At 43.4% G+C, this 26307-nt stretch overlaps 1 protein-coding gene across 1 annotated transcript; it reads right to left on the reverse strand.

Moving 5' to 3' along the window:
* Nucleotides 1-284: 284 nt before the first annotated feature.
* On the reverse strand, nucleotides 285-26246 carry LOC134399425 (maestro heat-like repeat-containing protein family member 6). The gene is made up of 15 exons (XM_063127454.1): nucleotides 25893-26246; nucleotides 23943-24095; nucleotides 21669-21823; nucleotides 18455-18620; nucleotides 16609-16778; nucleotides 14837-14971; nucleotides 14644-14758; nucleotides 9626-9769; nucleotides 7544-7714; nucleotides 5706-5861; nucleotides 4213-4305; nucleotides 2812-2914; nucleotides 2426-2491; nucleotides 1914-2025; nucleotides 285-340 (listed from the first exon to the last, which is right to left on the reverse strand). The coding sequence occupies exons 1-15, from the start codon at nucleotides 26244-26246 to the stop codon at nucleotides 328-330; spliced, it is 2106 nt and encodes a 701-aa protein (XP_062983524.1). The 3' UTR covers nucleotides 285-327.
* Between the last annotated feature and the right edge of the window lie 61 nt (nucleotides 26247-26307).

Consider the following 26307-nt stretch of genomic DNA (forward strand, 5'->3'; position numbering starts at 1 on the left):
TCTTTTCCAGCCCTACCCAGAGAAGCCTTAGATTAAACCTGGAACCTTTTACATACAAAGCATATGCTCTATCATTGAGCAACAGTGCTTCCATGAGAAGTTTTGACTGCTTTTTAGAAGACAGGTTTGGCTTAGATAATGGCAAAGAACCACAGTGGAGGTTTGACCTCTGCCTAAGGGCTCAGTTCTACTTTCCTAATTGAACTCCGATCTAATTCTAGCAGCAAAAGCTTCCTAACACTGCAGAAGGACTCCAGAATAACCCTTCACCATGACATTTCATACAGTGTTCTTTATTCAGATGGATATTAGCTTCGGATACAGGCATCAAATACAGGATCTGTAAAGCAGAAGGTCATCAAGAAAAGGAAACCTAGTTAGAGTTTTAGTAGTGATAACGTACATATCCTTTTGCGCACTGAATGATTTGCTCAGGTGGGAATCTCCAAGAACAGAGATATTTATGCACTGCATAACAACAACAAAAAGACCAGTCTGTACATTTTGGGGGCCAAATCAGACATTGAAGGACCATCATAATCCATATGTCTTCCCCACTCACATTTAAACAGGGGTGGGTGAGGTGACTGCCTCAGGCAGCTGATTTTGTGTGTCCCGGAGAACAGCAAATTGTTAGTTATTTAAATTATTATTATTATTATTATTATTATTATTATTATTATTATTATTATTGCATTTTTACTGCCAGGAAGGGGAAAGGTTCTTGGATTTTGTTCCTCAAGCTTAGAACAGGTCGCCTACTTGGAAGAAGGGAATGAACTCGGCTACGGCTTGTTAAGATTTATGCAGAAGGCTTGTGTATTGATGAAAAATAAAGGTTATGTGATACAGCTCCTGACGAAGGGTTTGTGAACCCCAAACGTTGAGCACTTTATAACCTTTGTGGCAAGTTTTAAACTAAGAAGATTGATTTTTTTCATCTTTGGATCACAATAAACAATTGATTTTGCAAGCACCAGAGCTTTTAGTCTCTCACTCACACGGATTTTGTTCGTCAAGCGCCAGAATAACTTGTCTGGCCTTCAGTACTTTTCCGGGGCTGGGGTGGAGATGCCACTTGCTGCTATCTCTTGGTCTGGCTCTGCTTACTTTCATAGTAAATGGAGTGCATAGAAGAAGGGTTCTGAGCTCTTCCCCTCCTAAACATTATCTCTTGGTAGTTGGATGCTTCAGGCACTTTACTGCCTTCCCAAGGGCTGTCTACAAGCAGGGAAAGCCCTGCACTGGCTGTGGATCTGTGCCCCATCGGTTAGACAATTCAAATGCAGCTTCCCAGCCACGGCAAGGCTTCCCAGTGATGCTCTGATCTGAAAAAGTTGGGGATTTACCCCGACTTTTTCAAGGGGTGTGATGTCAACATAGTGCTTCTGCTGTGTAACGTTGCTCCATGGCCAACCTAGGAGCAGAGTCTGGTGGAAGGTGACCAGCGATTGGTTGCTTTCCACCAGGAAGAGGGCAGGGGCAGCTCTGGGACCATCCAGAAACCCTGCACTCCCTCCTTGGCATTGGGATTACCCAACGCTACCCCGGGAGATGGAAAGCCCGGGGCTGAGGCGGGAAGGTGGCACCAACCCAACGCTGTGAAGACAGCCTCTTGGCTCTTAGCAATAGAGCTATAAGTTATGGAGGTATGAGGTCAGCAGACTTCTTCTGCATGCTCCTTTTGCTATTAAAGTACGATCTCTTTTCACATTGTTCACAACAGGATGGACATGAGAAAGGAAAGCTGTGTACATAATCCTCGTGTAGGCTGGCCCTGAGGAATAAAAAAGCTCTGCATTGCAACCTTGCTTTCCATCATCACATCTTCACTTTTTGTCCTTGAAAACAATCACAATAGTTGTCAAGAATTAATGTTTCATTTCCACACTACAAGATGAAAAGAAACGTACCTTGGGAAATAGCGGGAACATCTGAATAGATCTGGGCAATACCTGTGTACTTTCTTTGGTTCCAGAACCACAGGGACGGGACACTGTTTTTCTGATGGAAAAGAGCTGAAAGCTGAACCAAAGAGCAAAGGGCAGATCAGCAACTTAATGCAGAAATGACCTAGTTCTGCTCTCTGTCAACTACACCACCTACTTTTGACAGGGCTGGATTAACTAAAGCACATTCTATACTGTAGCGGTGGGAACTACAACTAGAGAGAGACAGAGAAAGTGCTGTTGTTGTTTTTCTGTATGTGTGAATGCTTTTATAACAAAGGTGGGAAGAAACCAACAAAATAAATTTTGCAATGAATGAAAACACACAAGGACCACAAATTCTGCAGACAGATTCCTTCATAGCTATCCTAATCATATGCATATTTTATTTTTGTTCTTGTCTATGTAGACAGCAATAGGCAACCAACTCCAGTAAGAACACAAGACAATCCGCTGGCATATATTATTATATTTACCTTTCCTCAAGAGGTCCACTTCTGGTTTTGGTACAGGACTGGATTCCATGAGCTGCAAGATGGAATCTAGAGATATGCCATACTAAATGTAAATAAAAGGGCCAATAACATTACTTTCAATTACATTTTCGCATGCTTTCTGGTGATGTTATTCTGCAATAACTCAGATTGGAGATTGTGCCTAAAATGTATTTACTGTTTTTCTGTAAAAACAAACAAACAAGTAAGCAAACCAATAAAACCCCTGCCACACAGCTCACTTGAACCCTCAGGATGGCTTCTCAAAAGAATATTAAAAACAAAATAACAGCCAACCAAAGTAGCCTTGGGGGTTGTGATAGAAATGGGGGTGGCTAAATAGAGATTGAACAATTATATTGATATACCTATGAACATGGTGGCTGCAACTGTTGAAGACTTTTGTGGGCTTTGGCTATGGTCCCGTGCCTGGTCCAGAAAGCTCCGCACTTTTCCTGGGTGCTCCTTAACCTAGAAAGTGAATATTTTGATAAATGTTAGCATGACCACCCACACTAGGTGTTTTTGTCCAATGCCTGTTGATAAGGGAACTTTCTGAAATGAAAGTGGAACTTGTAAAGTTATCGGGCCAGATTGGATCTGATCATTTCCCCCACCCCCAATCCAGGCAACTGTGGAGATGGGAGCAAGTGCACGCATGCTCTCGCCATCCACTTGGTGCACTCTTGGCCCTGCCTCTGACATCCTTGATTATCCATGTGGGCATGTCACATTCAAATACCTCTTTATGCACCTGTAATCCAATGCATGTAGGCTAAAATTGTGGTCAACATCCTCAAAAAGTATGTATCCATTAATTCCCCATGTGATTTTTGGACATTATTTGTTGGATTTTACACAAGGACCCTGTGGCAATCCTCACATAATTGGCCAGGAATTATGGAGGTTGGTGTACTTGGTGGGTGGGCAGGCCTAATGTGCTTGAATTCTCTTTCATGCAGTGGGCTGGGCTGGTGTGGGCTGTAACCAGCTCAGGGAGAATAACTTTCTTCCTAATAACGGGTAAAGGGAGGAAATTGTGACCATGAATTGACTTATTTGTTTGAAATACGTTTTTAAAATGGCATATTAAATTTGATTATGTAACAATAATGCCATCCAAATGAGTAGAAATCCAATTCAAAATTTTGTGGGTCAGGTTCACTATAAAGTTCAGTAAATCCAAATTTCTTTTTTTTTTCAGTGATTGGTCAGCTCTCTCTCTCTCGCTCTCTGTGTGTGCGCCAACCCGTAGGTATATAATCAAATTTGTGAAATGCTGGCAATATGCTAAATAATTCTGAACATGGCTTGAAACTTTCTCCCCTTCAAAGCTGGACAGCAACAAGGTTTCTTAATGCGTCATCACATGGGGGGAAATCGTGTCTTTAAAATAAGTCAGACTTACTGGAGTGTTTTTTTGTTGTTGTTGTTGCAGAAAGAAGTCTAGAAGGGGCGGGAGGCGTGTGGGAGGCAGACGATGTCATGAGAGGCAGCCACAAAAATCTGTGAGTGCCCAGTAATGAGTGTGCAATAAAATGCTAGTCTGATTATTCCCTTAGTGGAAGACCTCCAAATCCTAGTCTAGTCCTCCAAATCCTAGAGTAAGGCTTATAAATTGCTCATTAGTGAGGTAGACATTGTGAGGGGCACACAAATTCTTCATTGCACCTGAAGGAAGTCTCTTTTCCCCTCCCCCTGTTTTTGCTGACTCATTTGAAATCAGCAGGTAATACTGACAGAAGACCAGCCTATTTGAATGGCCTTACAAGGTGCTTGCAAATCGTGTTCCAAGAGTCCTGGTTGTCATTTGAAGTCCACCCCAAGAAGATTTTGCACTCTTTTAAGCTGTCTCTACGACACTGTAACACAAGACGAGACAAGAAGCTTTACCCAGAATCAGTGGGAACAGAGATGGTTAAAAAAATGTATGAATAACTGTAAATCAATTTTAGAGGGAGGAATGACAGACTGTATCTATTTGCTATAGAAATATAGAGAAATATAATATAGAGCTGCCATTTAATTTTTATTGATTTATTATTACATTTATATCCCACCTTTTTTCCTCCAAGGACCCCAAGGGAGCATACATTAGGGTGACCATATGAAAAGGAGGACAGGGCTCCTGTATCTTTAACAGTTGCATAGAAAAGAGAATTTCAGCAGGTGTCATTTGTATATATGGAGAACATGGTGAAATTTCCTCTTCATCACAACAGTTAAAGCTGCAGGAGCTATACTAGAGTGACCATTTTAAAAGAGGGCAGGGCACCTGCAGCTTTAACTGTTGTGATGAAGAGGAAATTTCACCAGGTTCTCCATATTTAAATGACACCTGCTGAAATTCCCTTTTCAATACAACTGTTAAAGATACAGGAGCCCTGTCCTCCTTTTCATATGGTCACCCTAGAGTACATAATCTTCCTACTCTTCTCCATTTTATCCTCACAACAACAACCCTGTGAGGTGGGTTAGGCTGAGTGTATGTGACTGGCCCAAAGTCACCCAGTGGTTTTCCATGGCTGAGTGGGGACTAGAACCCAGATCTCCCGACTCCCAATCCAACACTGGGTCTTGCTATTTACTGTTTTACTCTGTACAGCACCATGTACATTGATGGTGCTATATAAATAATAATAATAATAATAATAATAATAATAATAATAATAATAATACACCACACTGGCTCTCACCAGTGTTGTGTTGTGGCTAATTTCCCACAATATCCCCAATGTAGTCACTGCAGGGGATTGTGGGAAATTAAAAAGGTAGCTCCAAACTGCCCACACTAATTCAGAGCTCGGCTGTAACTGCCTGCTGTTGTTGCTGCCACTGCTAGGATCCATCAGTAGAGGAAGGGCCCTATTAGAGAGCACTTTGCTGAGGGCCTCATCAAACCTGGGACTCACCCTGTTGGAAATGTGAGAGTCCCTTGAAAGGTGCTGTTGAATTGCTTGGGGAAGCAATTCATATTGCCGTTCAGTGCATGGGGATCGGCTGTGTCCAGTGGAAGCTGGTGGCTCTGATGTCAGCAGGGTGGTGAATCCGCTCCGGGTTTCAGGCAGAACAAGTCAGAACTCTAAAAGAGCTATTCAGGGTGCAGAACATTTTGGATAACTCCTTTAGAGTTCTGAATGGTTCTGACAAAACCAGAGCGGATTCACCGCCCCAGTGACATCAGAGCCACCAGCCTCCACTGCTTGTGTCCTTGCATCCTTGGAAGTGGTCAGGTTTTGCAAATAGGTACAACATCATTTACCTTAGCCACATCCAGATGCGAATCTTGCAGATTCAGTATCAATGTCACAATACTGGCGAGAACCTGGTCCTGCAAAGGGGATTTCTCTTTCCCATCTATGTTCTTAAGCACATCTTGAAACAACCTATTTGCAGCACAGCAGACTTTGCTCCTTTCCTGGGAATGAAAGAGAAGAGGAAAGACTTTACTTCATTACCTTCCTGTGAGACTTGCAGGTAACTCAAGTTGAAGCTCATGTCTGGAAGAAAAGCTGCAAATAATTTTCTAAGATATATTTTCTTCAATTTCTGTATAAAATAAATCTAAAATGCAGTGATTGAAACATATGTTTAAGGTCGCAACCATAAATACTCTTAGTAGGGAGTGAGCCCCGCTGAACACAATGCGACTTACTTCTGAGTAAAGATGCATCGGATTACATTGCATGTCTGTTTCCTTCCTGCAGCTTGGCTTCTGCTTTTGAGAAGGAGTGCTGTGATTCATGTATCACCATGGATGGGCAACGTCCACCTGCAGGGCCGGCGCTGCCATAGAGGCAGCTCAGGCGGCGGCCTAGAGCGCCAAGCAAAGGGGGACGCCGAACGGCGTGCCCGAAAGCTGCTCTCCCACAACGGCTCTGAGAGGGCGGCTTCCGGGCACGCCGTTCTGACCCCGCCCCTCGCCCCCCAACCCCAGTGTCCTGGCTTCGAAGCCAGGAGCGGCTTCCAGCTGGGCGCTGGACGCGGGGGCAGGGGGTGGCTTTGGAATGGCGTGCCCGGCTGGAAGCCGGTCACCTACCTCGGGTGCAAAATAGTCTGGCGCCGGCCCTGTTCACCTGACATGGTTGGCATGCAAATCTGTTGTTTTGTTTCACCAATTCAAGCTGGTGACATTTCCTGTGGCTACAGCAATAACAGCAACACTATCTACTCCCCATTCCCTGAAAAACGAAGAAGCTACTGATCTGAAAAGGGTACACAGAGGCCTTATCTTCATGATAAACGGAAATTGATTTTATAACCCTTAAATTGTCATGGACCTCCTGCACAAGAATCTTGGGAACTGTATTTTAGTGAGGGGTGCTCAGAATTCTCCATTAGAGACGCTGAGCCTCTTCTCCAGGAGGAGCAAACATGTAACCTTCTATTATTGAATTGATAGTATTATTTAAGTAAGAGTAAGATTTCAACTGATCACCTGTGTTTGTCTCAGTCATCCAGGCAAATAACGATTTGCAACCCTGAAAACTATCACAGAGTTTATGCAAAAAACACTCTATGTATATATCATCTGTGATTATCATAGATATTTTTTTAAAAAAAACTCATAAGAACGTAAGAAGAGCCATGCTGGATTAGACCAAGGATCCATCTAGTCTAGCACGCTGTTCACACACTTGCCAACCAGCTGTCGACCAGGGACCCACAAGCAGGACACGGATGCAACAGCACTCTCCTGCCCATGTTCCCCAACAACTGGTGAATATAGGCTTTCTGCCTCTGATACTTGGAGGTATCATACCTTATTTTGGTGGTGGAGTATGGATATTTTGAATTGCAAAAACTCTTGAACAATAGAATGAAGAGCAAACATTACTAGGCAATGACCATTATAAGAAAATCTATCTTAAGTCAAAATCTGTCTTAAGTCACTTTTCATAACAGGGTGGAATGCATTACTATTTTATGACTTTTTGCGCAAATAGTAGACTATTTGCGCATAGTACTATTCTATGACTATTTGCGCAATACTAGACGACAAGATAATTTTCAAAACGGCTTCCCAAATTCATCCTTTAATCTTTCCTGCCATCTTAAAAAGTTTATCCCATATTGATGAACAATTCTTCTAAGTCTTACATCGGCCAACAATGGTTGAAGCTGCTTGGCAATCTTCACAAATATGTTGACATTGTTCTTGTGTTGTGCCACAATCTTGGTTATAACCTCAATAGCTGTCAAGGTCACCTTCTCATCAGGGTCGTTGAAACTCTGAAGGATACTCTGAATTAGGGTTGTGATTTCTTTCTTCTGAAAAGACACAAGAATTTCTTTATTTGATTTAAAATAATTTATATCCCACTTTTCCTACATAAGGAAATTAGAATGGTGCAGATTAAAAATAGTGAAACACTGTAACAAGTAATTCTAAACAGTAAATTTCCCGGTAGTCAAAATATCTAGGCGCGTCCAAAAAACTGATGAAAAAGAAGAGTTGTAACTGCTCTCCTAAATGCTACCAGTGAAGGAGCCATACAAATCTCTCAGGGGCAAGAGTTACAGAGGCAGGGGGCTGCCACAGAAAAGGCCCTTTCACACATTTTGACATTATTGCACTTGAAGGAACAACAAAAAGGGTCTCTGTGGAAAATCTCAGTTCTTGTGCAGGTTATATGGGGGAAAACAGTCCTTCAGGCAACCTAATCGCAGGCCATTTAGAGCTTTATAGGTCAAAATCAGTTCTTTGAATTGTGCATGGAAACAAAAAGGCAGCCAATGCAGTTAGTACAAAGGCAGTGGGGCGGAGTGGGGGGGGAGAGGAGGTGTAACATGAACCCTGCATCCATTCCCATCCCATAAGAAGCCTGGCTGTTTAGCTCTAATCTGTTTAGCTCTAATTAGAGTTCAGGGTTGGACTAAAAGCAGTGAAATACATTTGATTTGTTTAGCAGTTGAGGCTCTTCCTCAATAAACATACTTTTTGCCATGTGAACCACCCATAAAAAAACTTGGTTAGCCTGAATGCTGCTTTGTGGATGCATGTGCACAGTCTTATGGAACATTCTGAGTTGGAGAAGAACTCAGTCAAATGACACTTGATTTGTAATACATCCAAGCATCGTGAGGTGGCAAAATTTGTATTTTGAACCAGATAGTTTGGCGATATGACTAGATACAGATATACTACTTAGACCAGTCTCTCACAACCTGGTGCTCACCAGATGTGATGGACTACAACTACCATCTCTCAGCCAGCTATGGGGATGATAAGAGTTGCAGTCTGACACATCTGGATGGTGTATCTGGTCAGGAGGGCAGGGCTCCTGGAGCTTTGACTGTTGTGATGAAGAGGGAATTTTATCAGGTGCTGCATGCAGACAAATGACACCTGCTGAAATTTCCTTTTCAACACAATTGTTAAAGATACAGGAGCCCTGTCCTCCTTTTCATATGGTCAACCTAGCCATGAATGTCTAAGAAAGAACTTTCTAAAGCTGAATTAATTTTTCCAGTTTTAATCTCTGATTGAGGTAGAGTTGATAATTGGAGACATTTTTGTTTACAAATCGTGGGCATAGCCTCTGAGCCTTTGCTGGGTTTGCATGGCCCCTGAGCCTTTCTAGCTACCATAGATTACAATAGTAAATCTATGGCAGGGCAGAGTCATCGTCTTCCTTAAAGATGGCAGCTCTCCAGGAGGACAGGTGGCTCACCAGTCTAAGTGGAGGCTTCAGGTAAGACCCGTGGGTGAGCAGGGGGCTGGCCATAGGGCCAAAGAGCTTCAGCTGCTTCAAGCCAAGACAGCCGAATCTGGTCCCAGCTCGGATTCATGGTTCAGGACCAAGGTAGTGCACATCACTATTGAAAATGCAATCTATTTGAGTTTCACATCCCCACCATAGTCTCAGAATGGTTACATCTAATTGTGATTGTTCAGTGATTAGGAAAGGTACCTTGCACATGTACAAGGAAACTCCTCTTCTTCTTATTTCACATCTTCCAAAGTATGAGCCCTGTCATCTAACATTGGTTTTGGAGATCTCAGATTTCTTAAACATACTCTCCCCAAGTTTTGATTCTACTATGGCATGTTTTATTTCTGCATAGAGAATCGGTTCATTTTGGTTCACTATGTCTGCCTCATTTTTACCAAGAGTTTTTTTAAAAAAGAAAAATGGTAGGTTTAACATCTATAGGGGAAAAAAAATCAGTAATACTCACATTTTGCTGATGACGAGCTACATTACCCATCCCATGGAGACTGAGCCAGCGGTAGGTTGAATTTGAATCACTCTGCCAGTTCTTTAATAGGCCCAGGATGTAATGTTTTTGTAGCACTGCGTATGTGGACTCAGAAGAAAGAAGCTAAACAACACGAAATTGCAAATATATGACAGTAAACTCAGAGAATTTTTCCTATTCATTGCTTGCTATAGAAGGATAGGTAAGAATATTATAATTATTCTCACCTATTGCTGATTTTAGTGAATGGATATGGATCTCTCTGCCTTTTCCCAAGCCATCACCATCGCAGCAACAACAGCAATTTGGTAACATGGCAGGGTTATTAGGAATAGTATTACTTTGCTTTTTTGCATTGCAGTCATGATCAAATTCAGTCACCTCTAGTTTTTATGCTAGGGAACTGGCTCACGACACACATTAAGATGGGCTGAAGCTGAGTGGAATGGATGAGGGCCAGCCCCAGCATTTCTTTTCTATTCCTAAGTGATCAAGGTGGGGTGGAAATGCAGAGCGCCTCCCTTTACTTGCCCATGATGGGCTAGCTCAGCCTGCCTCAACCTGATGTACTCCAGATGTTTTGGATGACTTCTCCCAGCATTCTTGACCATTGGCCATTCTGGCTGGGGCTGATGGAACATAAGAAGAGCCATGCCGGATCAGAACAAGGGTCCATCTAGTTTAGCCCTATGTTCTCACAGTGGCCAACCAGCTGTTGACCAGGGACCCACAAAGTAGGACGCGGTGCAACAGCACCCTCCCACCCATGTTCCTCAGCAACTGGTGTATATAGACGTACTTCCTCTGATACTGGGGCTTACTGCCTCTGATACTGGAAGTTGAAGCCGTAAACATCTGGAGGGCACCAGGTTGGGGAAGGCTGGAAAAGACCAACCATCCTCTGCGTCCACAACCAGCACTGTGCAACCCTGTCTAGCTACGGCCTCTGCCCTTTCAAAGCTCCATCCAACGAGCGTTTTATTGCATGCTCGTTACTGGGCACTCACAGAGCTTGCTCAGGTCCCTCACATGATGTTGTCTGCTTCCTGCGTGCCTTCCACCCCTTCTCGCCTTCATTGTGCGACAAAAAACCCCTCTTTAAGTCCAATGTTTTCTTAAACTTGGAATTGCTGCTTTCTCCTGCTGTGTGCAGGAGAAGCAGCACCATTAGAGCAGTGGACTCGATGGACCTCAGGCTCATTCTGTACTTCCTCTTTTGAAAAGAGGAAGTAACTGAGTTACTCTGAAGTAACTCTTTTGAAAAGAGGAAGTAACTGAGGAACGAAAACACCGGCAGAGAAGCAAAGGTCACTGAATGGTTGGAGGGGTTCTTGTAGACCCCACTCATATAATACCTAAATATTCCTGATAACTGATTAGCTCAGATAAAATTATGCAAATATATACATGGATTTGTACATTATGGCTGGGCTTGATAGCCAAGCATTCAATTGTATTACTCGGCTGAGAAGTGCAGTTCCAGCATGGTAGCACAATATTATTATACAAATTTATCAACGTAGCCACTATCTGATGAAGTTATATAACTCAGGCTTTATGTAAATTAATTACTTTTCTTTTAACTTCAGATATATTCCACAGCTTTTGAGAGGTTCCCCTCCCCATTTCAAATTGTTAAGACATGCTTTTGCTCCCACACAAATATGTCAAATATTAAACAGCTTTTAAATTGCTGTTTTCAGACACAATTACAAAATGTGGGCAGCATATGGAATTTGGCCAGTAAGATGTTTATTTTGGTTTTCTGACTAAGACATGGAGGAAGCAATCCTATGGGCCCTAGACAGCAGCTGAAGTGCCATAGGATATTTTAGATTTCCCAAACCAAGGTCAGAGATGATGCTCTGACCTCGGAGCAGGGAATCAGAGCTCCACCACTCCTTGCAGCCAGTGCGAAAAGGGACTTGACCTCAGAGAGACTTGACCTCAGAAAAGAGGGCATTTTGGTGGGTGGGGAGGAGATTGGAGAGGCCAAGATACGAATTATCTTGAGGTCTATCCGGCTTCCTTCCCTTCTCCTCTGACATGCCCCAGCTAGATGGGCAAAGAATCCCATCTAGTGAAAAATGCAGGACGGGAGGACAGGATGGTGAAGGTCACCTCTGTGACTCTTTCCGACCTGCATAGGATGCTCATAAGCTTACATATTTAGGGGCTTAAAAGCAACAAGGGTGCAACCCATACGATTGTGCCCTCGACTGCACAAACAGAGGGAAAATGGCCAGTTTTTCAAGGAGGAGTTCTATGGGATTTTTAAGGATCAGTGAAATTCTCTGCCCTTGGAACTGGGAAAACTTTTGTTAATTTTTAAAATCATAACACACGATAAAACCATTGTTTTGTTATGAAAGCTCTTTCATATGGGGCCTTGAGAATGGCAATGTGTTTCCTCCTCCAACAGTTTGCATGACCAATAATCTAATCCCGTCACGCTATCACAAGCATATGCAACTTTGCTCTAAATGCTTATCTCTAGTGAGAAAATTTAAAAATTGACAAAATTCAAAATTCATTTACATTCTGTGTCCAAATGGGGTGGTAGCTATTTTATTCCAATAATGATTTACTTTTCAACTACATACTCTGATTCTAAGGGTGCTTCCAGTACAAAAAGAACCACCCTACCTCATTCGTGGAATTTTGTGTGTGAATGTATGGCTGGCTTCACACAACATACTAATCCATCCAGTGTGGGTTGCTGTTGAACCGTGGGTGATTGTGTTGTCTGAACGGGGTGGCTCATTAACCATGCAGTTTGGCTTGTTAACCACCCTGAACAACCCAACAACAACCCGTGGGTTCTCAATGTGGTCTGTTCGAGAAAAAGAAACCACACTGCATGGTTAACAAGCCACTCTGAGGAAAACATGCTGCATTCAAACAACACAACAACCCATGGTGGGTTATTTTGTTGTGTGAACCCAGCCTATGTGTGTGTTGTTTGTCCAGATGTCATCATCTTCCACTTGTAACCCTCCAATGTTTTCCTACCACTTCATCTCTTCTTTCTTAACACAAAAAAACTATTAAGCAGGGGGAAATAGGATAGGTGCACAGTGGTTCAGACTGGAAGCACCAGGAGCTCTCCATCTAGAAGCACCCTAAGACAGCGATCTATGTATATTTACCTTGGAGTAAGCTCTATTGAACACAGTGGTGCTTGCTTACGAGTAAACGTGCATGGATTGAATTTGCCAAACACATTGAGCATTTGTTTAACTGTGGCAGGATCTACACTACTGCTTTTAAAATGGTTTATAACAGTAGTGACAATTGTTTGGGCCCAGGACATGCTCCATATACAGTTTTCAAACCATTTTGAAAGTGTCATCTCCTGCTTTGTATATTTATTTATTTATTTATTTATTACATTTTTATACCGCCCAATAGCCGAAGCTCTCGCCCGGTCTGGCCCGGTCTCTTCTTTAGCCAGCAGAAATGCAACTATTAGCATTTCTTTTAATTAGGAATGCAAACAATCTCACGAAAAGAAACTTACCATTTAAACCCACTTAATTTCCAGAGAGGGTAAAAACCTTAAGTGTGCTGCAGCTAAACCAACAACTAGTGTTATCCTATATATGCCTAATTAAAAGTAAGTCCTATTGAGTTCAATGGAGCTTACTGCCAGGTAGGTGGGGATATGATTGCAGCCAAAGTGTTTTGTGGCACCTTAAAGACTAACAAATTTAATTATAGCACAAGCTTTGTGAACTAGAGTCCACTTCATCAGATACAACTTCATCCGATTCTACTCTGAAGTAGGAATATCAAACCAAAGAAAGAAGTATTTTTCTGCTTTATTCTTTGCATCCCTCTCTTTTCTATTTCTATTTCTTTATTCTTGGTATTTAGTTCCTTACAGTTCGAACTAGTAGAATTAGAGATTCTCTACAGTAAACAAAAATCCTGCTGTATTTCCAAAGGTTCGTCTTTCAGAGTCCTTGCAGGTTTATGATCAGCATAACACACACGCTCCCCCCCTTTGTTTTTGCCAGTTCCTTTCCATATGTTTCATTTATACTGCCAGTAGCTGGCACTGCTGTACTGCGCAATATATATTTATTACCACATTTTCAGTGATTTATAAAATGGCAGATTCCTGCTTAAAAATGATGGGAGAGGAATCGGAGGTTGACAATGTCATGAAAAGGACCCACAAACTTCCGTGAATGAACAATCATGAGCGCACAATAAATGCCTCGTATTGGAACTCAGTGTTTGCAGATGGAAAGAGAGGGTCAATCTCCACCCTCCATTTCCCCAGCCTTTTTTTTTTTAAAGTGGAATTCTGGCTTGCTCCAATAGTTTGGCTTAGATATGATCAGGTGTGGACAGAAGGTACATCAGAATCTACTGATAGATCTCTTGGTAACTTGCAGTAGTTCAGCAATGATTTCTGAATCCAATAGTTTTACAATAGCAAGTAAAATGGAAAGACTCAGCTATGGCTGGCATTGTGCTAATTGCCAGTCTCTTCGCTTCAGTCTCCCTCACATCTTGGGCTGGTCTTGCTTCCTGCTAATTATTTTTATATTTTTATACCGCCCCATAGCCAAAGCTCTCTAGGAGGTTCACAAAAATTAAAAACCATTAAAATACATTTTGCAAAGTATAGAAACATTTATGTAAAACATATAAACAGATAGCACACATGAAGAAAATCCAGGGCCTGATTATAACTCATCACATGCTGCCAAATGCTGAGAGAAGAGGCCAGTTTTAATGCTGAGAGAAGAGGCCTAGTGCTGAAAAGATATCAATGTCAATGTCAAGCAGGCCATGTTGGGAAAATCATTCTATAATTGGGGGGCCACGACCGAGAAGGCCCTTGTTTGAAGCAAGGACTGGACATAGATACACTCGTTGTTTTGTGTGTCATTTCCTATCATGCTCTGCTAGGACTACACCTCTACTTAAAAGAGATAGTAGTACATATAACTCTTGGTGCTACCCAAATGAGAAAATAGACCTACTGCACTGAAAAAGGCCATTGCTGTTAGCTTCTGTTTTTCATCGCCATGATGGAGAAGTGGTATCACCTTGGTAAATACAGCATAATCAAGCCCACGATGGTGTTTGACAAGGGCTCTGGAAGGACATCGATAAGGCTTTAGTTTTATATGCAGAAATCATCCTGTACACAAATTCAGATCTTCCCCTGTTTACCTGGCGAGGAGGAGAACTCCTTCAAGGTAATTCTCTGGCGAAGACAGAAGGTCCCAGCTCCCCGTTAGACTCGTAAAACACGTCTGAGGAGTCTTCTCCCTTTTGACTAAGGCTTTTAAAGCTTCCATGGTACAGCTGAATTCAGGACAAGAAAAGCATTTGACTGGTGGGGATGACCTTCCTTCAGATCATATGGTTCTGAAGTCCCTAATTCATGGGTTTTGTTAGGTAAAATGATTAAACCCTTTACAAATGCTTTTGACTTAAATAGCCTGTAAATTTTAGAAATTATGTTTCTTAGAAATAAAGTTACTATCTTGGATCTTGCTGTACTGAAAAAAGAAAAAAAACATTTTTTTAAAGGAAAGGGATGTGGGGCCTCTGGCCTGCAGACGTAATCCAGTCCACAGAGTTTCTGCATCCTTAAACTTCTCCAACCTTCCTCTCCACCCAGGAAAATCCACTGTTATCTCCAACCTGAGCTCAGAGATAACAGCAGGGATGTGGGTGGCAGGGGACTCAGCTCGTGCTAGGAGGAGGAGCTGCTCTTTCTAGTGCTGGCTGTGTGGATTTGCCGCCCCTCTGAGGATTTGCCGCCCCTCTGAGGACAGTGTGTGCTGTGCAGAGCCATCTTGCAGCGGGAGAAGTGCGTGCGCTTCCTAGTGCTGGCTGAGTCCTTTTGTGTGATGTGGATGGCATGTGCTGTGCAAAGCCAGGGACTTGGCCAGTGCTGGGAGAAGTGATTGCTTCTCCCAATGCCATCCAAGTCCCTTTCTCTATGGTGCTCCAAGCATGAAGAAAGGCAAAATGGCTGAGGGATAGGGTGCTAACATCAGTGGCCATGACCACAGCCACTGACACTACCTACGCATGGGAACACATTTAACAAAAATCTGTACATCCCTATTAGGCACTTTGCTTGCCGCTTGCCATCCTGATCTGGGTGGCAAGAAGTGGGCGAAGGGACTTGGCGGGTGTCCGGAAGATCAGCTCCTCCAAGTGCCAGCTAAGTCCTGAGCCTGCTTTGCTCCTCCTCTCCAGGGAGGGGCCTCACTTGAGCCTCTCTGGGCAAGATGGGCTGGCGTGGCAGCTCAGACTCAGCCTGCAGGCTGGAGGGTCCCCATCCCTACTGTAGAGGGTGAAAGGCTTTAGGCTGGGATACTGTAGTTGGGCATTGGAGAATGGCTGTCATATTTGTAGTAAGAATGTAAGAACATAAGAAGAGCCATGCTGGATCAGACCAAGGGTCCATCTAGTCCAGCACACTGTTCACACAGTGGCCAACCAGCTGTTGACCAGAGACCAACAAAACAGGACATGGTGCAACAGCAGCCTCCCCACCCCATGTTCCCCAGCCCAAATGAATCCACACCCAAAATTAAGGAATCCATGTCCTAGTTCATGGCCATGATGTCCACATTCTATAGAAATGCAGCAGCTGGAATGAGGGATGCTTGTGATGGGGAGGTATTTATTGAAAGTGGCTGCCAATTGTGGTGTTGCTATTTTCCTGCAAGTCTGAGCTTTCAGGAACAAAGTGTGACAAAGATTGGTAAATGCTTTAAAATGGATGCCAGTTCCATTGAACGCAGCATATTAAGGCTACCATCCTGAGTACACACACGTCGGATTGGATCGCCTAGTCATGACTAACTGAAGTTCTATTGATTTCAATGGGCCTACCCTAACCGTGATTAAGTCTAGATCCAACCGCTGGAATTAAATTGATCTAACACTGATATTTACCTGCTTAGTATCCCATTAGCTGTTACCTTATATAGCTTGATGTTTTGAGTATATCCTCCTGTCCACATTCAGTATCTGAATAGTTCATCAAGTAATGCAGCTGAATCACCAGAAAAATGATCACAGATACATAAAAGGTGTTCATAGGGATTTTGCTCTTTTTATCTCTAAATATTATGCACAGGGCCTTTGTTGCCTGAAATAGAATTTTAAAACAAAAACATTACTTCTGGACAATTCGACTACTGTCTCATGAACACTCGCCACTCTATTTTGGTTCTCAGAGCTGTATGGCTACAAGGACTGCTATTCTAGCCAAAGCTGCAACCAAACAAGCTAGAAGTTTTCATGTTCTTTCTTTTCTTCTCTTTCTAAGGCCTGATTTCTGCAATTGGGTCGTCTGCAAACCAAACAACCAATATTGCGGTGAGAGATGGCACATTGGATTGCAGCGTGGAGCACCTAGATGCTTCAGCATTGGCATATCGGAATATCATGGTACCAAGTGCAAATCTGATGTCAATCTGTCCCATTTCAGTAGGTTGGAGTGCAGGGCTGTCCCAAAGCATTTGGTTGCTTGAGGCAGGGGATCAGATGGCGCGCCCCCCACCCCATATTACACTTACAGTGCTAGAGCACCAGCTTTGCATGAAGGAAGGTCCCAGGTTCAATCCGCACCTGCTCTAGGTAGGTCTAGGAAAAAATCCTGCCTGAAACCCTGGAGAGCCAGTGCCAGTCAGTTTTGACAATTATGGGCTAGCTGGACCAATGGTCTGACTCAGTACAAGGGAACTTCCTATGTTCCTATGTAGCCAACCAGACTGGCAACTGAATGTTACTTAAACACTGGGGGTGGGGCAGTATACTAGCTTAGGGGACATGTGGCACAGGGCAGCTCTATTCTCTGCTTAAATCCAATGCAGCATCTCCCAATGTTCAGAGCAATGCTAGATGATTAGAGCAACACATGCGCACAAGTGATGCCTGCCAGAGTGTGTAGCTTGGCCCAGATACTTCTTGCCAAGGCAGGAGAAATTTGAGATTGACTAAAATGAATTTGGATTTCTAAGAATCCAACCTGTGGAATCTGCTTTGGACCTTCCTCCCCAGGGCACATGGACTTCACGGACTTTTGAAGGTGTTTTTTTTTTTAAAAAAAAAAGTTCCTGAAATTTAAGCAAATTCATTCGCAGGAAAATATGCAAGTTTCTGCTGAGACATATGCTATGCTGGAAGATATATACTGGGAAAAGTTGAATGGAATCGGGACAATACACTACATGTTATATACTAACCTAAATTATGTAAATTGTTGTGAACTTCCTTAAGGTATTATTTATGTATTTTTCTGCATAACGGGGGGCAGGGGAATAGAATCCGTCAGTGAACGGATGCTGGAATGAATGACACTGCACAATCCAAGAAACTCACGCAGGACAGATTTCACAAAATCTGGACATCCCTAGTCAGGGGCATCTCCTAGTGGCGCTGTGATGCTTTCAGAATGGGTTACCAGGCGAGAGATGAGTTAGACAGCCCAAGTCAGCAACAAGCAACTACTGCTGCCACCAGGGCACCAGCTTAGGAGGCTGGGAATGGCTTGCTGGGGGTGGGCCTCTCAGGAGATACAGGAAGCTGCAGCTGCAGCCACCGCCCACCCTCTGCAGCAGAAGCAGCCTAAGGCAGCCACTTCGCTCTGCCTAATGGTAGGGCCGGCCCCAAAGTGCACTTCCGCTCTTTGTTGGATTGTGGCCTCTTGAGTTGTACAATGCAGTCACATTTATGCATTTCCCTAGATCCCAGTGTATGTTCTTTCACCGTGCAGCTTATCACACTTGGAGATAAGGAAATAACACATCTTTTGTTGCTCACTGCTAAAGGTAGTAAGGAGGAATTATCTGTGAACTTTGAGTCCGAGTTGGGGCATTCACTGCTGAGGCGAGGTTTTCTTTTCAGCACTTCAAGAAGTTTTGCAAGAACCTGGAGTCTGACAGGCTCTTTAGCTTGGCCCAGAGCTTCCCAAATTTGAGTGACATGCCTGAAATTAAAACAACAAATAAACTAATATAGCTAATATAGATACAACCATTGCTAATTTATTTCCCTTGCCCCATGAATAGTACAGTCTAAGTGTAGTTTTATACACACACATACACTCACACACATACGTGGAGATCAGTAAACGGACAATATGTTGTACCCATGGCCAGTGACAAAGATAGGCATGGTCAGACATCTGCCCACACCTCAGCCAGGGCCTACTAGCAGGAGGGCCCTGAAGTTGCTCCTCCTCTTCACCATGGCAACCTGCTTGTTCACCTGTCTCTTGCTCTGGCCCAGATAATAGTGGTGGTGAGAACGAGAAACAGTAGATGCCACTGTCTTCTTGCTCACTGGCTGTCAAACAAGGAAACGACAACAATGATGAGGGAGAGGATGAGGAACAATAGCAGCTGATGACAATGGTGATGAGAAGGTGATTCACTGGGGCCCATTGAAGGTGCCCTCAAAAATCTGGATCCAGCATTGGTTGTGCCCAACAGATCTCAAAGCTTGTTTACTCCTAGGGATTGCAAATGGTTTTCTGTCAGATTTTCACACTCACTTTTTCAACTATGAAAGTAGAAACCTTTTGGCTTTCTTTTAGTATTGTCTTTGGTCTAGCAACACCCCCTCCCTACCAGACTGAACAAGACACCCTAGAGGCAGCCGTTCACCCATCCTGGTTCTCTGGTATGTAGCACTTATCATTGTTTTATTGATGCACATTTCCCACACTCTTCTCCAACATCCCTATTCTCTGTTTGTGTAACACTTCCTTGTATTTTCAATATTTTGAGCAGAAGATGGTTCACCACCCTGAGGGCTCAGAGGGACAATGTGGCAGAATACAAATAACATACCATGGATCATGAAAAAAAGAAGCCCTGTAAATTGGTCAATCTTTAGTCTTCCATGAACAGCCTAAGTGAGCCTCTAAGAAGCAATCTTATAATGTAATACCCTCTCCTCTAAGACTGTTATACCAGTGCAGCTTGTATTTAACTGAGCTTCATGCTATGCAGTCTTATGCATGTTTACTCGGGGCTCCTGTATCTTTAACAGTTGTATTGAAAAGGGAATTTCAGCAGGTGTCATTTGTATATATGGAGAACCTGGTGAAATTTCCTCTTCATCACAACAGTTAAAGCTGCAGGTGCCCTGCCCTCATTTAAATCTGGTCACACATGTAGCTGCAGTATAGCTCCTGCAGCTTCAACTGTTGTGATGAAGAGGAAATTTCACCAGGTGTGACATGCATACAAATGATACCTGCTGAAATTCCCTTTTCTATGCAACTGTTAAAGATACAGGAGCCCTGTGCTCCTTTTCATATGGTCAACCTACTTAAGGCAACTTGTGGCCCACTGGATGTTTTGGCCTGTAACTCCCATCAGCCCTAACCTGCATAGGATGATGGGAATTATAGGCCAAAACATCCGGAGGGCCACAAGTTGCCCATCCAGGACTTGAGGGTTCTGCAGACTGTGTGGCTGGCTTCTCATGGGAGTGAAGGGGCTTCATAAGCATGTACCCCAAGCTGGTGTACTTTGGTCCCGGAGTTCACAGGAATAACATAAAGAGTGAAGTAAAAGCTGTCGCCTTGGGATGTGTCAGGGTTCGTTCTCTGACCTGAACCCCCTGAGCAACTCCTTAAGGACCTCTGCCTCTTTAATAGTCCCACCTTCCTTCTTTTTACCTTCCCCTTCTCAGTAACATGGGGTTTAGGCTGTAGACGTGAGGTCAGTGACACTCCAGACACTTTAGGTTAAACACAACAGTTTACTAGTAAGGTAAAGCAATCAAATTACAACTAAAGGTACTTAGTTAATAGAGCTGATTGATTCAAAGGCATTAACAGAAAATAAAAGTTGCAAAAAGGCAAGTTCTTTTACTCGAAGCTGCACCTAGATCTTTCAAGTGGCATCCTTCAGCTCCTTCCTCATGGCCTGTTCTTTCTCTGTCTCTCTCCCTTTATCCCATCTTTCTCAAAAACTGAAAGTACTGTTTCAATCTTGAAGAAATGAAACTTAATGGAGAAATGAAGCTTAATTTGGGCCCTGGCTATACAGAGGCGCTTTGGCGCCGGGAGGCACCTTGCACTTGCATTTGCCTTCCTTCCCAGGGGTTGCACGGGAAGGAAGGCAAGTGTGATTTTTCCAGGAGTTTGCCCGGTCCTTCACATATTCAGACTCTTAAAGTTTTTTTTTAAAAAAGGAACCAGGGTGGGGAGGAAAGTAACGGGGCTGTTCCTCCCCCGCCTTTTAATTTAAACAGCCAAATATGCACCTGCATGGGGGTTGCCCGGTCCTCCCAAATTTATATTTGCGCCTGCAGAGCTCTGCAGATTTAGAGCATAAAATAAAAAAGGGGGGGGAGGAACAGCACTGTTCCTCTCCTCAACCCCCCCCCGTTTTTATGAGTTTTTTTTTTTTAAAAAAAAAATTTTTTTGCTTTTTTACAGCCGCAGAGCCGCCTCGCTGCCAAAAAAGTTGGGGTAAATGCCCGAATTTTTTGGAGCAGATTTTCCAGGGTTTGTTCCTGGATGGCTTCACATTTGCAGCTGTGTCATCTGTCCAAAAATGCAAAAATGCGCATTTTTGGCACAGTAAACAGCCGTATGTACAACCCCTAGGAGCTGATGAATCTTAACTGGAGAAATGAAATTACTCCTCTCAGGGATACCTCCTCCCTCCCAACAGAAAAATTCCAGGCCTCTAAAGCCTGACTTTAATACCTTGCTTCAGTAGGCCTCAAATCTTCACAGGGTTAAAACTGCCTCCCTTCCTGTGGTACACCAAGATAGCTGCTCAAACTTCCTGTCAATTCAGTTGAACTAAATTGCCAGTAATCTATACATTGGTTAAATAAGTGACAAAGTGTGCATTTATTCACAATGTTCTCATAAAAGCTATCAGTGACAGGGTATTTGGAAAGGTGGAGTCAACTGTATTATTGTTGGCTTGGTCCACCGTTTTCTCCAGCAGAGACAGCAGGTGAAGAAACTTCCTTATGATTTCTTTTTGGGGAAATATGGACACCTCACCTGTCACAAATCTGTGAGAGCCCCAGAAGACTTGAAATGGCTTCATCTGTATGTTTTTCAGCCAGAAGGCACACAGCCCCTATGGCTGCTTCTCTTGCTCTAGGTTCCTGGATAGCACACAGGTGGAAATAAATAATCTCAATGATTTCTGGTACCTGGAAAAAAATAAAATGTATAAGGGTTGTTTCTGATACTTGTTCTCATTTATATTTTTGGTCCACATTTATGAATATAGCATCACTTAGCATCTGGGTGAGACTGGTTTGCAGAAGATAAGATACTTCTTACTAAAAAAAAAAGGTAGTGCTCTTGCCATAAAGAGGTTAGAAGGCCGTGCATGCATCTTGCGCACTGTAATGATGAAGCATACAGAACCTCCAACCAGTACATGGCGCTATACTATTTCCTTACTGCTTCTGTATGTTCTGACTGAGAAGAACCTGGAAGTTTAGATGTTTCTAGACATAGTTGCAACTAGGGTGACTTGCACTATATTACAGGTGGGGTGAATGCGGAATTGGGGGATGTTGGAATATGTAACTCCCCCCAGTTTGGATAGCTTCACACCATTATAAGTCATGTTCACACCCCTCTGAATTTGGTTCCTTCTCATAATTGGCCCCATTCTTGCTGCTAGGCATCCCTACATGCCAGCACCAGCAGAAAATACCCTTGAGAAGGAGGAAAGGCAGCAGAGAGGGCTTGCAGCAGGAGTAGAGAGGGCTTGTTATCCAGAAACAGGGGAAGCCTGCTTCCAAGCCTCATCCTTAACAGAGCAGCTATGATGCATCTTCTGCATCTGATGAGTCCCTGCTACTGCTGTGCATTCTTCTAGTTTCTCAAGGATATTTTTTTTTACTTGTAAGGGGGTAGCAGAACTGCCAGGGATGGGCTTGGGTGCACTTCATCATTTGCTTTCCAGGCTTTCTTGGAAAACCTCAAAAAGAGTTGAGGCTTCTTTTTGGGGGGCAGGAGTGGGGAGCATTTCCCAGGAGAGCTTGAAAAAATAATGGATTTGGAGGTGACCCAAGGGAGTTTGTCCATCACTAATACTTACATTCTTTTTCAGTGGAATCCTAGTGCAATTGATTGATATTTGGAGTGGCATTTGTACTTGCAATTTGGCAGAGGGCCATGGACCAGGGACTTTAATGTACACCAAGGGAAAGATTAGAGGTGGCCTATGTAAAGCTAGCGGGCCAAGTTTGGTCCCCACTGCCCCCCAAAATGGTTAAAAAAAAAAAAAAACGGCTTTAGAAGCAGCATGTCCAGCAGTACTTGTTATAAGTGGGCAGAACCTGAAGCTACTGTCCTATGTATCCCTGACATTATCATCTGCTGAAGTTACTCCAGGACCTTAAAGGCAATACCCTGCTCATGTGAAGGAACCACTTGACTGGCTAAACCCGTAACTGGGCTAGCAAATCAGCTGGTAAATAGGTAAATATTATCTTGCTCTTAAGTAAAGGGGTTGTTGTTGAATATGTTCCAGATCAAGCATCTAGAGCAGGGATGGGGAACCACTTGTCCATGGGCCAGATGTGGCCCGTGGAGATTCCCCAACTGGCCCGCAAGCTTTACTGCTGTTGTCTCTGATCAATGATTGGAGGAAAGCATATTTAAAGGCAGTTTAAATACTCTGCATAGAACTGAGCTGTGCTTTGCAGACATGGAAGCTGTTACACTGGAGCTTGCCCCTGAATAGACATGCATAGATTTGAGCTGTGGGTTGTATGCTTGGTGGGGAAATGTGCAAATTTGTACAAATAGCATATGACTCCACCCAGTTTGTCTTTGACCCCACCTACTCTGCCCTTAGTCCCACCCCTGTTATGTTTGCCCCACCTATTGCTGGAGCACAGGCTCGGAGACCCTTCCCAAATTGGAATTTGGTCCTGAGTTCTTAGAGCAGGGATGGGCAGAAGGTAAATCTCTAGCTGTTTTGGACTTCAACTCCCAAAAACCCCTGCCAGAATAGCAGAGGTGTTTGGGAAGGGTTCTTCTAGAAGGAAGCCTCCTTCTAGAGGAATTTCTAATTCAAAACAATGCAAGGCAGTAAATACAATTCCTGGGTAACAAAAATAACGTTATTTCAGTGCACTATTTCCTGAATTGATCACTAGGACCCACAGACATAACATATACAACCCCAATTTCTGAAAGCCACAGTAAAAGCCCAGCGAGTAAACCGCCCAGAGAGCTTCAGCTATTGGGCGGTATAGAAATGCAATAAATAAATAAATAAAAAAGCCTGCAACTTTCTCATCTTTGTACCTTTCCTCTCAGTTTATTCCTCTCTTTCTTCAGGACTGAATTCAACATAGCTGCAGCTGCCTGGATACTGTTTCTGTCTGTATCTGTCAGGCTAGCCACAGCTAATAGTATCTGACTGGTAACTGTGGCAGTTCCATCCACTTTTTGAGGTAACTGAAATAAATCAAGAAGAGGACATTTTGGAAGATACATCGGCAAATGGACTATTTGGCGGGTGACTCCATTTCTTTTTTTAAACAACTTTAAATTTTGGCAAAAAATGCCCAGCCTTATAAAGAAATGTGCCAGGAGAATCTTTACTATCTTCAATGCCTTTGGCCCCCAGTATTAGTTTGAGTTTTGGGAAGTTTGTCCTGGGTGGGTCTTGGTAGGGAGAGGAAAGAAAGGAAGCATGGTGGAAGAAGAAGAGAACTCCAGTTATGGCTGGGAATGGGGCTGGAGATAATCCATAAAGTGGCTTTGATGTTACTGGAGCTAAATCCACTCTGGGTTTCAGTCAGAACTCTAAAGGAGCTATCCAAGGTGCCAAACCTTTTCCCCAAACAGGTTCAGTACTTTGGATAACTCCTTTATGGTTCTGACTGAAACCCAGACTGGATTCAGAGCCCCGCTGCCGTTGAAGCCACCAGCCTCCAGTACTCTTTCGAAATATTGGAATTCCTTTCTTATGGAGGAAGGGGTAGACACAAAAGCCAGCCCCAAGGAGTCATCAAGGGGCAGGATTCAGAAACATGGCAGATAAGGATGATGATGGCAGTGGCAGCAGCATTAGCTGTCTTGCATAGCACTTCTTTTTACAACAGGGATGGGGGAGCATGTGGCCATCCAGATGCTGCTGAACGGCAACTCCCATTAATGGCAACTCTCATTAATAGTTATGCTATGCTAACTAGACTGATGGAAGTTGCAGTCCAAACAACATCTGAAGGGCCACTTGTTCCCCATCCCTGCTTTTCAAGGGTAGTCTGAGGGAATACCAAATATCTGGAACTGCTACTTTCAGCACCACTGCCCATTCCCTCTGCTACCCACTGTCTGTCCCTGTCTGCCCCTTAGTAAGCTTTGCAAGGGCTTATCAGGGAGGCACTGGCAGTGGTGGGTGCATGGGTGTTACCAGAGAGGTGCTTAGAAGACTCCCCAGAGGGCACCTTGCCCAGGGCCTCTCAAACTTGGAGTTGGCCCGGAAATGTTTCCATCATCTGAAAGAATAATATCCACAGCAGACTAGCTAAAGCATTGATAGACTGGAGAATATTGGCACAGGGTGAAATTAATATCATAACATTTAATACAGGTTCACATATATTCTACTGTGAAGCAGTGTCAGAAATGCCCTGAAAGCTACCCTGGGTTATGTGCCTTTCTACCCAAGGCATTTATTGTGTACTTGTGATGGATGCTTTACATGACATTGTCATTTCCAGGATCTCTCCTGTTCTTTGAAATCATTTTAGTGTGTGTGTGTGGGTTTCTAATGAGGAAAGTCTGGTATTTCCATGAAACCCAAGTGTAGTTGTGCAATTCCACTCTACCATAGCATCACCTAGTGTAATGGAACACATAGAAGGGGGGATGTGTAAAGCAGATGATCTTAATCCCACAAAGAATCTGGTAGCAGATGCCTCAGTAAAGTGGGTTAAAGCCTCATGTAGAAAAGCCCTGCGTGTACAGGCAGAAAGAAGGCCTAGAGGTCTGAGACAGAGGAAGGTGCACTAAAACTCATTGAAAATTATGGCTTAAGGGGCTGCAAGCCTGTAACCAGTTTCCTGGGAATAAATCACATTGAACTCAATGGGATTAACTTCTGAATAGAATTATGCTGCATAGCACCGGATTGTGCCACATGTGTTGTATTGCATGGTATTGTGGCCACAATGTATGAAGAAGTAGAGCATAAGGAGAAGGCAGCCTGGAAACAGAACTCCTGCTATTTATACCAAATAGTTGTACCTTATTAAGTTCTTCCTCAGCTTCCTGCAAGGAAATATCCTGATGATGAGAATGCTTGTCTGCATCCTCTTGTTTCTGTTTCTCCTTTGGGAGGACGTTCACAAGCTCTGGTTGGACAGTGGAGGCTCTCTCTTGTATCCTGGTTTTAGTTTTCAACAGATAATATCTTTCTTTACCAGGCAGAAACCTATATGGATTTGCCTTCTGCTCCTGGATCAGCTCATCTATCTTGTCCTCATAGGAAGTATTCGTAGCCTTATCTAAGCAGATAAAGTCTGGTTCGCTGGCAAATGCCATGTTCAGCCCAACGTGATGTGAGCCATAGGTCCTTCTTATCTTGTCTTTTACGACCATTGTTGTTCTTGAAGAAAAATAATAATCCTGCTTTATCCTCTTGTTATGACAGAACTTATGG

This window comes from Elgaria multicarinata, chromosome 5 (genome assembly GCF_023053635.1).
Source record: "Elgaria multicarinata webbii isolate HBS135686 ecotype San Diego chromosome 5, rElgMul1.1.pri, whole genome shotgun sequence".
In the NCBI taxonomy this organism is placed as follows: Eukaryota; Metazoa; Chordata; class Lepidosauria; order Squamata; family Anguidae; genus Elgaria; species Elgaria multicarinata.